We start from the raw sequence: 13,645 nt of genomic DNA on the forward strand, positions 1-13,645 counted from the left end.
GCCCCGCCGTGCCCCGAACCCGAGCGCCGGGTCTGCGGGAAAGCGACGCTTCGTTTGCGGTAGCGACAGGGACGCGTGCGGGGAGCCGGTCAGCGGGAAGGGGAACCCACCCCGTGCTCGGGCAGAGCGACAGCACGGGGGGGAATGGCTGCAAACGGAAAGATGTGAGATTTAGGTTAGGGGCTGGGAGGAGATTCTGCACTCAGAGGATGCTGAGGTGCTGGCACCGCTGCCCGGAGCTGCGGGTGCCCCATCCCTGGGGGTGCACAGTGACCCTGATGGGCAGCCAGAAACGCAGTCCTACCTAAAGTGCGAGCTTAACCAACAGGAGCCATCAGCACAACGAGAGACAAACGCCTGCCCGTGAACGGAACTTCTTTATTCGCAGGCCGACAGCAGGCGGGCACGCTGCTGGAGACGAGCCCTCGCTGCAGCCGAATGGTGCGGGAGGATCCCACATCCTCCCCGTAAGCCCCAGGCTCCCCCCCGCAGTACGGCTACAATACAAGGCACGAGGTGACCCCGATTCGCGTGCGGCCGCTGTTGGTCGCTGGTGTGACCACAGCCCGAGGGGCCCCGCCGCCGACCCTGGGTCAGTGCAGCAGCAGCCGACCCGCCGTGCCGTAGTACCCGGAGGCATCCGAGGAGTAGCGCTGGGACAGCAGCACCGCGTCCAGCCGCACCTCGCCGAACGAGAAGTTCTCAAAGAGCTGCACGAGAGGAGAAAAAGCCTTTCAGGAATGACAACGGCAGCTCAGCCTGCAGCTGCTCCTGCTGTAGGGCTGCGTGCTGCTTGCCAAGCCCGCTCCCCCCATCCCAGCACAGTGATGGCACACGCACTGAGGGCAGGGTGCTTGCTCCTGGCCCAGGTCGCAGGGCTTATGGACACGGCTCGGCCCTGACCAGGGGCAGCAGGGACCATCCCAGCACTGCCCCTGCTCTGCTCAACAATTCTCCTTTGTTTGGCAGGGCCTGGCAGTGGGTTCAGGCATGAACCGTGCCAGGGATGTGCCCCAGCCCATTCATCCCATCCACAAAGCCAGCCAAAAATGACATCAGGTTCTCACAGGGAAGCTCAGCAACACTGCTGGGAAGGCAGAGCCTTTGAGAGCAACGTGCCGCTCCTGCTCCATCCCATGAGGATGCAGAAAACGCACCCATGAATTAAAAGCACTGCCCTGCAGAGCCAATTCCTCCATCACCTCATGGCCAAAGCCCCAACAGCCGGCATGGAAGAAGCACCCCATGGCTCTCCATTGCCCATCGCCGCTTCCCCAGGGCCCCACTGATACAAGGCTGTCCCAGAAGGGTTTCTCCGAGGGGTGTGGAGGATGGGAAGAGGAATGGCTGCCACCACACCAACTCCATCTGATGCAATTAAAGATGAATGCAATTAATGATTAATTACGTCCCCAACAGCCTGGGTAGGACTTAGGATTAAACACCTCATGAATAAGAGATGCTGGGGAAGAGGTCGGTCTCCTTCTTGCTGGGGCAGAGCAATGAGGGATGGTATCCCCCCATGCAACCATGGAGGCAGCCCCTGCTGGGTGGGGGAGGCCATGGGAGAGCCCCATAAGGCAGCAGCTGGGGCCAGGCTCCCCCATCTGCACACTGATAGAAGCGAAGCCTTTGTACCGAAGCACTTGGTATTCCCATGGCCTTTTTTAAGCGCTACCACCTCCCGCGTGTCTGAGCGTGTGTGTTTCCCAGGGAGAACACTGCTAGGACTATTGATTTTTGGTAATGCAGCTGTACTTTCTGAGAGCAAATGCACTACAAGATTTAAAGGACAGCCTCAGCCCTGTTTTTTTCCTGCTCTCCTTTCAAGCCAGCTCTTCATCGATGCTCCTCCACACCCGTAGGCAACTGGATGCCACGCATGAGTATCAGAGTCACGGCACCGCACAGCCCAGATCCACCGTGTGCAACTGAGAAAGAGGCCCTGGAGCATCTCCTCAAGGGCTCTGTGCCTCTGCAACAAGCAGCCAGCCCACAGTCAGCCCAAAGGATGGCTCCAAAGGGCTCAGCCTCCACTTTCTGCTTCCGCATCTATTTATCCTGGGGAGAAGCCAAGCAGAGCCAAGAAAGATATTTATATCTCCCACCACAGAAGCACTCTGCTTGTGGGGAGGCCAATGAAACGGAAAAGCACTTTGTGTTTTGCCTTTTCTTCTGGAAAAGGAGAGCCCTGGAGGTTGGCAGTTTCCCTTTCCAGAGTGTTACGGAGAGGATGAGGTGTGGATGCATGGGGACCAGATGCTGGTCACTCGCAGGGCTGCTGCAAGCCATGGCATCTGGCTGGAGCAGGACGCCATGCTCAGCAGCAACAAGGCAATGCCCTAAATCCAAACACACCAATGGATTTACATCCTCGCTGCCTGAGGAATAAATAAGGGGGTGGGATGAGGGATTTATTAATAAATGAAAACAAGCCCGATGGAGGGAAAGCTCGATTTGCAGCTGACCCCGCACACGCCGTGCCAGCTCCTAATGCCCCTTGAGGGAATAGCATCACTCAGCTAAGTACCCTCTGCCTCCCCAAATCGAATTAGAGCTCAACAAGGAGAGCACACTGCTAACATTTAACCTCGAGCCCTGCACCTCAGCAGGAAGGCACTGGAGATGTGCTGAGCCTGCACAGCAGGGAAATACTCACGCATCAAACTGCAATTGCAGTCATCAGCCAAAGATGCTCCTCCCAACATCAGCCCCCAGCCACAGCAACTCGTCAGCAAAGTCAGAGCGGCACATCAAAACCAGGAGGGCTATTTCTGCATGTTTGCCCCCTTGTGAAGCAGATACAACGAAAGCACTGGGGAAATAAATGCCAAAGAGGATTCCTGGATGAAGTATGCATCTGGGCATTTGTCAAGCAGCCCTCCTGGAGAGCAGCAGCACCTTTGTGTGCAAACCCAGGAACAGCAGCAATAAATCATGGCACTGCCCAGCTCTAGGATGGCTGCAGCACGCTTCGGCTCCACTGACAGAGAGTGGAGCTGCCAATGCAAGCTCATGCCTTCACATCACCTGTCATGGGCTCAACAAGAGTGAGAAGTATTAATGGGCCTGCCCGAGGAGGCAGTGGGAGGACAGAAGGAGCCCAGGTGATGGGAGGGAGGCCAAGGTACTTAAAACTTCCTCCACATAATCTCTTACTTGTGCTCACGCAGCCTGGCCTGGGTTCTGCGCTGCCATCGGGGTTATTGATCGCTGAAAAACCTTACGTTGCCTTCAGCAGTCAGCCAAAAATGACCTATCCTGAACTGATAATGAGCCCACGCTGCCCTGCTGAGAGCTCAGAAATGCCAAGGGAATGAAAATTCACCACAATGCCTTGCAATTAAAAACTCCCAGCAAAGAGCAGCATTACCACAGGAAAACATGCAGAGGTGCACACACGCACCTGCTCTGCAAGGAAGAGCTGGCTTTGCTGGAGCTCCAGGCTGGGAAGCAGTGCCCTAGGGCAGGGGCAGAATGGCTCAGCAGCACAAAACCATCCATGGTGAATCAGCCCTGCAGGTGAGTGATGTGCACGCTGTCATCTGCCTGGGGCCCACAGGCAAGAAAAGCCAGGTGCCCTGCTGTCCTTGGCTGGGTTAGAAACGTTAAAGACCAAGTGGAATCATCAGACTCCAACAAACCCTCTGTCTGCAGGAGCTCCTCCTCTGTCACGGCTGCTTCCCGCTCACAGACACAACCCAGTGCTGGGAAACTGCTGGTAGAACAGGGACCTGTGGGGTCAGCATGTCTGGTTTCATGCACTTCTGCTAAAAGCTCTGCTGGCCAGCACAACAGCCTCCACCTGCACAAGCTGCCCTGAAGCTCCTCCTCCTTCACCCCAACAAGTGCAGCAAACCCTTCCAGCAGAGGCCCGAATCACAGCTCCATGAGTCCCCCAGACAAACCCAACCCCAATCCCCTGCAGGCTCACAGAGGATGAAACCCAGCTGGGCAACCTGTCAAGATCTGGGAAGCTTGTTCAATTAATGGATTTTTTCCTCTTCTATTTTCACTTTCAAAATATGTTTTCTGAGACAGCTTGGTGCCAAGAAAGAAACATCTGATTCCTGCGTTATTCATTGCGGACACCACTATGCCAATGACTATCTGCCAGAGGTTTAATTGTGCCTGGAAGCTCGCCAGCAGCAACACAAGACGAGCACCAGAAGCAGGTAGGCAGCACCCATCCACAGCGATGCCTCTCCACAGAGCTCCCACCTCCTGCTGACATCGGCCAGGGCTCCCTTCCTGTGGTTCTTTACATTGCTTGGATACCCCAAGCCTCTTTTCCCTTATGAAGAAGAAAGCATCCAGACTTCAGGAGGAAGGCAAGACGCTCACAGAAGCCCTGGCAGCCCATCTTGGGGGAGCGCAGCGAGTCTGTGCTAGAAGCAAAGCACTAACACCCTTACCATTAGCATTCAGCCTGACTCGTCCAGTCATTTATATTCTCTTGCTCTGCAGCAAAGCAACACAAGACCTGAAATTAGACAAGTGAGTGGCACCCCGGGTTAGTGCGAGCCCAGTGCAAGACACGAATCAGCGGTGACAAAGGAGAAGCTCTCCTGTTTAAATCACCCGTGCTGCCCCTTGTACAGCAGTCACACATACACCACTTCTACCTGGAAAAGCAGCACTCATGTCAGAGTGAGCGACGCACAAAATTCAGGGTGTTCTTGGCATGCGTGACGGGTGGTTTCCTATTTATGTTTTTATTTTGCTGAGCCACAGTAAATGCCACGGAGCTTTTGGTACGTAAGCAAATGCCATTCCATGGGTGTTTTGCATCTATCTTACATGGCGATCGTAAATCAACAAGCTCAGAAAAGGCCAAGGGAGGTCATGGCCCCACTGTCCTGTACATCCCTGAGGCAGGAGCTCATTGCTGGGTTCCATCTGCATGGGAAACAGGGCAGGCCTTCACGTAGCCTTCTTCCTTCTTCCCAGTAGAGCTATCTGGGGCCAGATCCAGGCTCTGTTCAGCAGAGACTGTCTGGCTCCTCTGGCATGAGCAGAACCCAGCAATGCTTCTGTCACACTGCAAAGCCTTTGCTTTAGCACAAGGTTTTGGGTCGTTTCCCCTCCTTGCTGCAAATCCATGAAAATGCATGCATTTGAGGAAAGCAAGCCCTAGTTGCTATGGTGAAAGGCATTCTGCAAACTAAGAAACAAACACAAGTGGGACATTTGGAGGTTACTGCATCCTCTCGCATCTTTCTGACAGGAATAAAACACCCCAGCACATTAAAGGCTATGCTAATTTCCAGTGTGAGGGATTCACAGTACAACTGGTTTAAGGAATTAACAACCAACCCCTGCATCTCTGCAAAGCAGCCTCACCCCTTTGGCACTCAGCACTCTCTATCACAAACAGCTGCTGCAGGTGCTGTAGGACCCAGGCTTTGGTTTTCCTGCAGTGATGCCAGGAGGATTGCAAGGCACCTGGGAACACCAGGACAAGGACCCACCAATGTGACCTCCCAGATCCATTCAGTCACTGAGAGGAGGAGCCTGGCCACAGAGCCAGCCCAGTAAGTCAGGCAGACCAGGAGGATTAACCAGCAGAAGGGCCAGAGCATCTCTGCAATGAGCTGCCCTCTTTCACTCATCAACGTGCTCTTTGTTCTTCTCTGCACTAAGTACAGACCATTTGTAGGTGACTGTCTTCACAGTGACCCAACTCCATCTCCTTTCCCCCCCCCAATCATGCACACATTGACCACCTGTCTCTCTCTCTCTCTCTCTCTCTCTCTCGATAGCAGCACCACCAGAATTGAAGGCAGAGATCTCTCCTCTGCAGAGCACACACTTGCTCCAATTCTCCTGGCTGTGCTGGGTACCTACTCTCATCACTACACCGAAGACCACCAGATCCTTTCTGCACACTAGGCAGCCTAACCTGGGTCTTTTGATTTAAAAGCTGTGACAGCAAAAGAGTCCATCTCCTCTAACTCCCAAAGGAAAGCTGCAGACACAGTCAGGGTGCCAGAACAAATGCAGCACTCCTCAGACCAGAGGGGAAACTGGCAGCAGTGACTGCACAGGGGCAGATGTTGCTCTGCTTAACAGCTTGCTGGGCTTAGGGTATTTTCAGGGTACATGGAGGGCTTCCAGGCCAAGATTTTGCTTTCACGTGGTGCTGCATCAAACGTCTTAAACTGAACTGCCACAATAACACAGCTGCTGCACTACTTTGCCCAGCAAGACAAAAGTAGCAACAGAGAACACCACCAGGTCTGCATGCAACCCACCAACACTGGTCTTTCACTCAAGAAAAATACCGAGTGACAGGGGACATGGCCCCATAACTTAATGCCCTTATATTCTGGAGCCCCGTTGGGTCATGCCCTGTCTGTCCCAGCAGCGCTTGCCCCTGTACTGACAGACCCAGCTCTGGGTCTGGCACTTCAGCTCAGTGTCCTCCCAAGCTTTGTTCCACGGCACCTGCAGGGCTGCTCTCTCAGTCCATGATCTCACAAGCTATTAAAGCAAGGTTCACCCCTTTCCTTGCTCAAAACGTGCTTACCTCTGGTCCAAACACAGCACAGGCCACCCTTTTACATCCCTAACCTCAAGTTACAATCCTTCAGTTCTAACACTGTGAGTTCAGATGGCTCTCTTCCTACTGCGAGCTTTTCAGAAGGATCCTGGAACATTTTGGCTGTACGTTCACGTTCCTTTGCATTTCTATTTATTCACCACAGCCTTTGCATTTTCACGGAGGGAAATAAATAAACGACCAAGTAAATAATAAATAAAAGCCTGAAGGCAGCCAAGCCCTGGATCCGGAGATGCGCACAGCTGCCCCAGCTTCCTCAGTGCCAGCGCTGCGCCAGCTGCGACACTGGGCACACAGCCACCCTGCAGGGCAGGGGACGAGGAGGCAGCACGAAGGGGCTGCCAAGCTGGCATCTCCCTGCTGCGCCCAGCCTGACCGTGCTCACATGGGAGATGCTGGAGCAGAATTGTGGTCCGTGACTTGGACGTGCGAGGAGCTGGCACACCACCACCCTGGAAGTAATACGTACCGCTCCGCATGAAGTGCCTCATAAAGCAGCCCTGTTCCTTGGGACTCAGCGAGACAAGTACAAAGCCAAAGCGTCTCGCGCCTTCATGGGAGGCACAAATCATTCACATGCTTCCCCTGGGCTCTCTGCACCAAGCAAACCAGGGAACCTTTTGTACAGATATTCTTCAAGACAGAAGTAATTTAAACTCCTCAATGTAACTCATCCTACAGGATCTATTTTCTGAGCAGTGTGGGAAGGCACCGGTCTGCACAACCATTTATTAGCACAAACAGGAGTGTATGTTTAACTCTGCGGAATGGGGAGAACAAAGGATTATTCAATAAAATTCTGATGAGTTCTGCCAAAAGCAAAATACCAGCTGGAGCCCAGAGTAGTGCAGGCAGCCTATCGGCAAACACTGCTGCCAGTGCACCTGCACACAGGCATCAGCTGCGGCCCCAGGGAGCTGCGGAACCAGGCCATCCTTACCTTGCAGTGCACCATTACCTGCAGGTCCTGCCCTCTGCTAAGCCAAGCCAGTGCCTGGCAAAGCCACAGCTGTGCAAGGAGGAGGCCCAGCATGATGGTTTGATACCATGCTCAACAATGCCCTTCGTTTAGATCCTGCTGCAGGAGCTAATGCAGCTGCTTCGCAAGAGGGCAACCTCACTGAGCAGCAGATAAATAATGTATATAAAAGAGGACGTGGTGCAGTTCTGCAAGGTCATGCTGGAGCACACTGGCGGCTGGCTGGGGCTGGGCTCCTCGGGTAAGAAGCCTGCAGCTATTTATGACTCATGTAATTAATTAATGCCAGCGGGCACTCTGCTGCAGGCACGTGGGAGACCAAAGGGAAATACGAAGCGAGTAGGTTAGGAAATGTAGTGGAGGTGGGGGAGAAGGATGATATTTCTTGCAGGAACGCATGCTTTGAAGTAATTATCAACAGTCCAAACAGTCAGCAGCTCTTTGGGCTACATCGGTACAGAATCAATTAGGGGTTTTAAAAGCAGCTCGGCTCCAACTTCAGAGCCAAATAAAAAAAAAAAAAAGGTATTTGAGGCAGGGCTGGGGCATTTCTAAGCACTGTGCACCATGAGACCCACAGCCTCATGGTACAACCCATGAGTGTTGCAGACAGTTGAGGGAGCAGCATAATGCCTTCCAAACTGTGCATGTTTTCAGATGAGGAGCATTAAGGAAGAAGGGCAGCTGAAGTCTGAGGACAAGATCAGCAAAGGCAAAAAGGACTGATGGGCAAGGTGAAAAGCAGACACTCCCTGGAAGCTGAGTCCCTTCAGGCACTTGTGGCTGCTACCTGCCCTCTCTGGAGCCTGCTCAGGTGCTGGAAGCTGAAAAAGGGGCCAAATCCATCAGTGGCCTGCTCTGCCACACAGCCCTGCGGTCTCACAGCAAGCGCTCCGCACGTGGCAGTGCTGAGTCATGACACTGTGCTCACACAGACCGCGAGAGATTAACCTAATTTTGTCCCTTTGTTTGTCCTCTGCACAGAGGAGATCAATCAGCTCCACTCTCTGTCTGCACATCCCTTGCAGCCAGCACCTAATGCACGGCACAGCAGAACTGCAAACACAAAACAGACCTCTTCTGTCCTGATGTCCCACAGTCCTTTCAAGCTGTCCATCTCACATCCCACCTGCATCCTTGCTCATGTCTCTTTGCTGCCAATCTGTGGTCAGAACACCTATCATTTCATGATGTGAATACATGTATTCATGCATTCTCCTGCCTCCTTCTTATCATAACAAATCAGCTCACACAATGAGGATTTAAAATGGCTTACAACCCAGCACTGTTTTCCTTCTCTGGGCTCGTCTTTTCTTCCTGGACACTCAACACCACACATCAGCCCAGCATTGCCATCTCTGCAGCCTGTGGTATCTTGCTTCCTGTCCTCCGTCAATACCAAAGCCAACTTGACCCCCAATATCCACCGATTTGCTAGAGCAGAACCATGCAAACCAGCAGCAGAGATTTAACAAACCAAAAGAGCGTGTGAAATGGCAGTTTTAGCGGCATAAAAACAAGCATGAGTGAGTGAAACAAGAGCAACAAAGTCTGCTTTTCTGGTGGGCTGCAAACCAACATGAGCCTAAGTCTCCAGGGTAAAACACGAGCAAAGCGAACAACAACAGCAACACCCACTTAGCATTCGTGTGATGTACTCCTGATCTGAGCTCACCAGCTTTGAGAACGCTTCTGTTAAATACCGTAGTGCTCTCAATTAGAAGTGATCTAGATTGTTTATTTTCTAAACAGATCCCCCTCTCCGGGAGATCCCATAAGCCAAAGGCAAAAGTAGTTTTAAAGAAGTGCTTCAACCTCTTCTGGCTATCTAATATCAGCAACTGGCTCCATTTCTCTAATTGTTTTATACTGACCTTGAGGATGTTTCGCCCATTAAATGACTCCCGCTCCTTGAAGGATGATTTACCAGTCACTGTGCTGCTTCGCTCTTCAGCTGGAAAGACAAAAGCCACCACCAGAATGAGCTTCAGATGGGAGAACTGTGTGTGCTGTACTTCATACCCCACTCCTCCCCTCCCCAAAGTCAGCTGCCAGCTAATAAACCATCCTTGCACAGCTCTTCATGCAAAAACACCACCACTTTGATCTTAAAGATAACCGTGCTGATTATGGGATCAGTGCTTCCACCAGGATCACCTACAACACCTGGAGGAAAGACCCTGCACACAGCTGTTGTTGGGGTGATTCTGGAGGGCACCTGCACTGTCTGCTGTGGGGAGCATCCCCACATACCATCAACGTGTGTGCATGTGAGGCAGGGAAGCAGCCACCCACTAAGACATGGAGAACAGCAATCTGAGCTTACAGTGACTGCCAAATGTCTCCATCTCAGATCCATCTCCCCAGAGGATGTCTGGAGTTTATATAATCCCAAAGCACACGATCTGTTCTTTCCAAGGGACCTTTGCCACACTCACTGAATACATTAAATATTTCTTCTACATCTCCAGCATTAACTATGAGGCCCCGCTCACAACCAACAATACTATTCAGATCCCGTATCAAATATAAAGTGATTTCTATGGCCGCCTGGGTAAAGCTCTCCTCATTGTCTCTGAATGCCTCACATGCCTGATAGGGCAGTTCAGCACACAGACTGGATGCTACTGCCAGCATCCCCCTTCTCCCCCTCCCCAAAGGGCAACTTCAGGTTTAATGTCCTTGCAGCGACTCAGAGGCTGGTCCAGATCCTTCTGAGTGCTGCTGGCCAAGAATGGGTCTGAAGTTGTAAGGAAGAACCTTAGAAAGGACCCAGAAAATACCCAAAGCATGCCTGCCTCCTCCAGCTCTGCTGGCTGCTCTTTCAGTTTTTCTTGTGTTTTATTTAGCAACAACCCCCATACAATCTTCAAGGCATTAAAATAAGATTAAGATGAAAATAAGCATGAAAATTATTTAAAAATAAAACCAACAACCCAACACAAAAAGTGTAAAAGTCAACAGTTACTGACCAAAACACCTCCTGTTCAGTGCTACTGTGTTCAATGGATGTGAGGGAATGGCTTCTAATTGAAAGAGGGGAGATTTAGATTGGATATAAGGAAAAAGTGTTTTATGATAAAGGTGGTGAGGCACCGGAACAGGCTGCCCAGAGAGGCGGTGCCCCTACAGACATGCAGGATCAGGCTGGATGAGGCTTAGAGCTCCCGATGGAGCTGTGGGTACTGCTGTTCACTGCAGGCCAGTTGGGCCAAATGGTCTTTCAGGGTCCCTTCCAACTCTTAATGATTCGATGCATTTACCAGTAAAGAACAAGAATACTCACCACCACTTGGGTCTTTCCTGAAGAGCGTGTTCATGACAGTAGCGTGCAGTTTCACCCTATCCCATTCCCTAAGCATCAGACCAGAGGCCACGAACCTTTCCACCAGCTGATCAGCAATCACCTGCAGCCTGGGAAGGCAAAAGGAGAAAGAACAAAGCAAAGTAAGCCAATGAGAAATTCCTGCACTGTCAGTGTTTCACTCTTCTGCCAGGAAGGGCAGCATGTGTGAAATGAGGTCTCTGCATTCACTCGGAAAAGAGAGCATGAGAAGTTAACGGAGCTATCAGAATTCGGTTATCTTGTAAAAAGTTCTGTCTGTTTCACAAAGCTCCCTCTGTTCTTCCTCCATTTGCAAGGCTTGTGCTGCACACAATCCACAAAGCAGGGAGGATTTAGCATAGCAAAGAGTTTGCTGCCAATGCCCAAACCTACGGTCCCCGGGGTGTTCAGGCACTTCCTCCCCCATGGGACCTGCTTGGCGCAGGGCCCACAGCTCCGCAGAGCAGCAGGCTGCAGCTGGGAGAGGCAGAGGCTGCCCCCAGGGCTTGAGGTGGCCACGCTCTGGCTGCCAACTCCTCTGCCCACCCCATCGTGTCTCACCCCCGGTGGGCAGCCGGCAGCCACGCGGCAATTTCTAGACTCTCCAGCTTCCGACTGTCATGGTTTTCTGCTATTTTCTGGCTTTACATCAGTGATTTTTAAAATTAGCAATGACAAAGATTAAATGAATATCATTACGGACAATACTAAAACAAATTAACAGAGAATAGCTCAAGTGAAAATGGGGCTTTATTGCATTATAAAGTTAATCAAGGAAATAAAGCAAATTAGAATGAATTATAATGGAAATTATTTGCCGTGCGGGAGGCATCAGAGCATGATCTCTCTCTCAGTCTGAGCCATTCTATGTGCAGAAGGGCTTGCCAGCCCCTAATGCTGTCTGCAGTTATGCAAGCTAAGTCGGGTAAATCAAATCTCCTGCTTTATGGCTTAAGCTGATCAAGATCATCCAAAGATCAGGAAGGAACTCCACCCCCAGCCACTCCAGGAGCCACACAGAGCCAGCAGGACATCTTGCAGGAGGCAGGAAGGCACACACCTCTCACAGGCTGCAGCAGCCTGAGCCAGCACAGCACAGCGTGGCACAGCACATGGCTGCTACGCTCCTCCAGCGTTGGCCTTGCAGTTGAGAAACTGCTCCCAACCTGCTTTGCTCATGTCCCTGAGCAAAAAGCGGCAGGTTTCAGCAGGCAAGAGAGACAAGTGCCAATTCATTCTGCTGGGAGAGATGAATCAATTCACAGGTGAGGGCAAAGCCTGCCTGGCTGAGGAGAAAATGGTACAATCACGTGGCCCTCTCTGAACCTATTCCTAAGCAAAAGCAACAAACAGCGTTGCAGAACAGAAGCCTGGCAGCCTCCAGTTGCCATGCAAATCACAAGGTCCAGGCTATGCCAAAATCTCAGCTAGGGACCTCTGTGAAGGACAGAGGAGGCACCACCTCAGCAGCAAGCCCCTTTCTTGGGAAACATGCCTCCAGTTGCAATGGCAGGTAGATTGGAAGGTCTCATTTCTCTCCCCAGCCAGAGGCAGCTCTGCCAGCCTATTGGCATTTGGTTCCAGCACTATGGCTAAGAGGCTCCTCAGCAGAACGGGCAGGGCTAGCACCTGAGGCAAGTCACAAGGTCAGTCCTCAGCAATCCAAGCAGTTCCCAAACACAGGCAGACACTCTTGTCCCATATTACATGCCGCCCCACATAGGTTCTACAGGATTCCTCTTTGGTTGCAGACATACACAGAAGTGGAAGCAGACTTGCAAGCACCACACCTAAGGGGTGATCCAGTGACTCAGAAGAAAAGGGGTCCATAGCTCAGCTTAGTGAGCTGATACATAGTGATTTCTACAACCCCGACTGAAGCGCACTTGGGTCATCCCACCCACATCTGCCTCTGCCTCATCTTTCTGAGTGCTTGTCCCTCACTTCCTCCCCTCCGTTGAAATAGACTGCCCTGGTTCTCTGCCCTCCCCCTCTGCTTTATCTCACCTCTGTCAGTGCAGGACAGACTTCAAAGTGGAAGAGCTAAGAATGGGAAAAGATTTGGGCTCCTATCACCTCTGAGCAATTGTTACACTTTCATTTCCCCACCCATTTTCTTATCTCACATCCGATCTCTTACTTCAACAGAGCAACTAAAGTGTGCTTTTCCCCAGGGCATCAAGCATAGGGCCCCTGGGGAAAGGAGATGCTAGAACACATCCCTTCCTCCTTGATCAGGTTCCTACTGGCACCTTCCTCCCTCAGCTGCTCTGTTCACCCCCTGCTAGCTCCTGCTGTCCTTCAGCAAGGGCAGCACTGCTGGAAAAAGATCAAGCTAAAAAAGAGAAGGCCAACACTCAAAAAGAGAAGGCTAATGCTTTCCTGGCTGCTCCCCTGCCTCCTTCCCACCCATCTCACATGAACAGTTCAGGAAGATGATGGCTCTTGTACTTCCCCAGTCTTTGAAAAAGCACTTAGAGATTATGCTGCTGTTGGTGATGCTCTTGTCAAAAATGAGATGGGGGAAGGCTGTCCAGCCACCACTGCATCCTGGACAGGGCTGTGGCAGAGCCTTCAGCTGAAGCAACGTCAGAGCAGCAAATGGCACAAACGCACCAACCTGGCTTTGACATTTCAGACCAGAGGTCAGAAGACAGGTGTTTCACACCCAGTGTGAGGCTACTCAAAGACACAAGAAACAAACTGCTGTGCCCACGTTGCACTTTTCTAAGGACTTCCTGGTGCAACTGGCTTTTAAGAATAACGAAATGCTGCAGAG

The 13,645-nt window shown here is 51.8% G+C and overlaps 1 protein-coding gene across 16 annotated transcripts in view; it reads right to left on the reverse strand.

Moving 5' to 3' along the window:
* Positions 1 to 13,645, reverse strand: part of ASCC1 (activating signal cointegrator 1 complex subunit 1) — a 27,917-nt gene continuing 14,272 nt past the window's right edge. For 5 of the 16 annotated variants that reach the window (XM_032445408.1, XM_015866425.2, XM_015866421.2 and 2 more), the window contains 5 exons: positions 10,828 to 10,955; positions 9,416 to 9,495; positions 631 to 710; positions 305 to 497; positions 5 to 148 (listed from right to left, as the gene is read on the reverse strand). In XM_032445408.1, the coding sequence (XP_032301299.1) occupies positions 335 to 497; positions 631 to 710; positions 9,416 to 9,495; positions 10,828 to 10,955 (451 nt within the window). In that variant the 3' untranslated portion in view covers positions 5 to 148; positions 305 to 334. Of the gene's footprint in view, positions 149 to 304; positions 711 to 4,103; positions 4,295 to 4,415; positions 4,484 to 9,415; positions 9,496 to 10,827; positions 10,956 to 13,645 lie in introns of those variants that run through there. The other 11 variants (XM_015866428.2, XM_015866430.2, XM_015866427.2 and 8 more) reach the window with 5 other exon arrangements.

The sequence above is a fragment of the Coturnix japonica genome, chromosome 6, assembly GCF_001577835.2.
Source record: "Coturnix japonica isolate 7356 chromosome 6, Coturnix japonica 2.1, whole genome shotgun sequence".
NCBI lineage: Eukaryota > Metazoa > Chordata > Aves > Galliformes > Phasianidae > Coturnix > Coturnix japonica.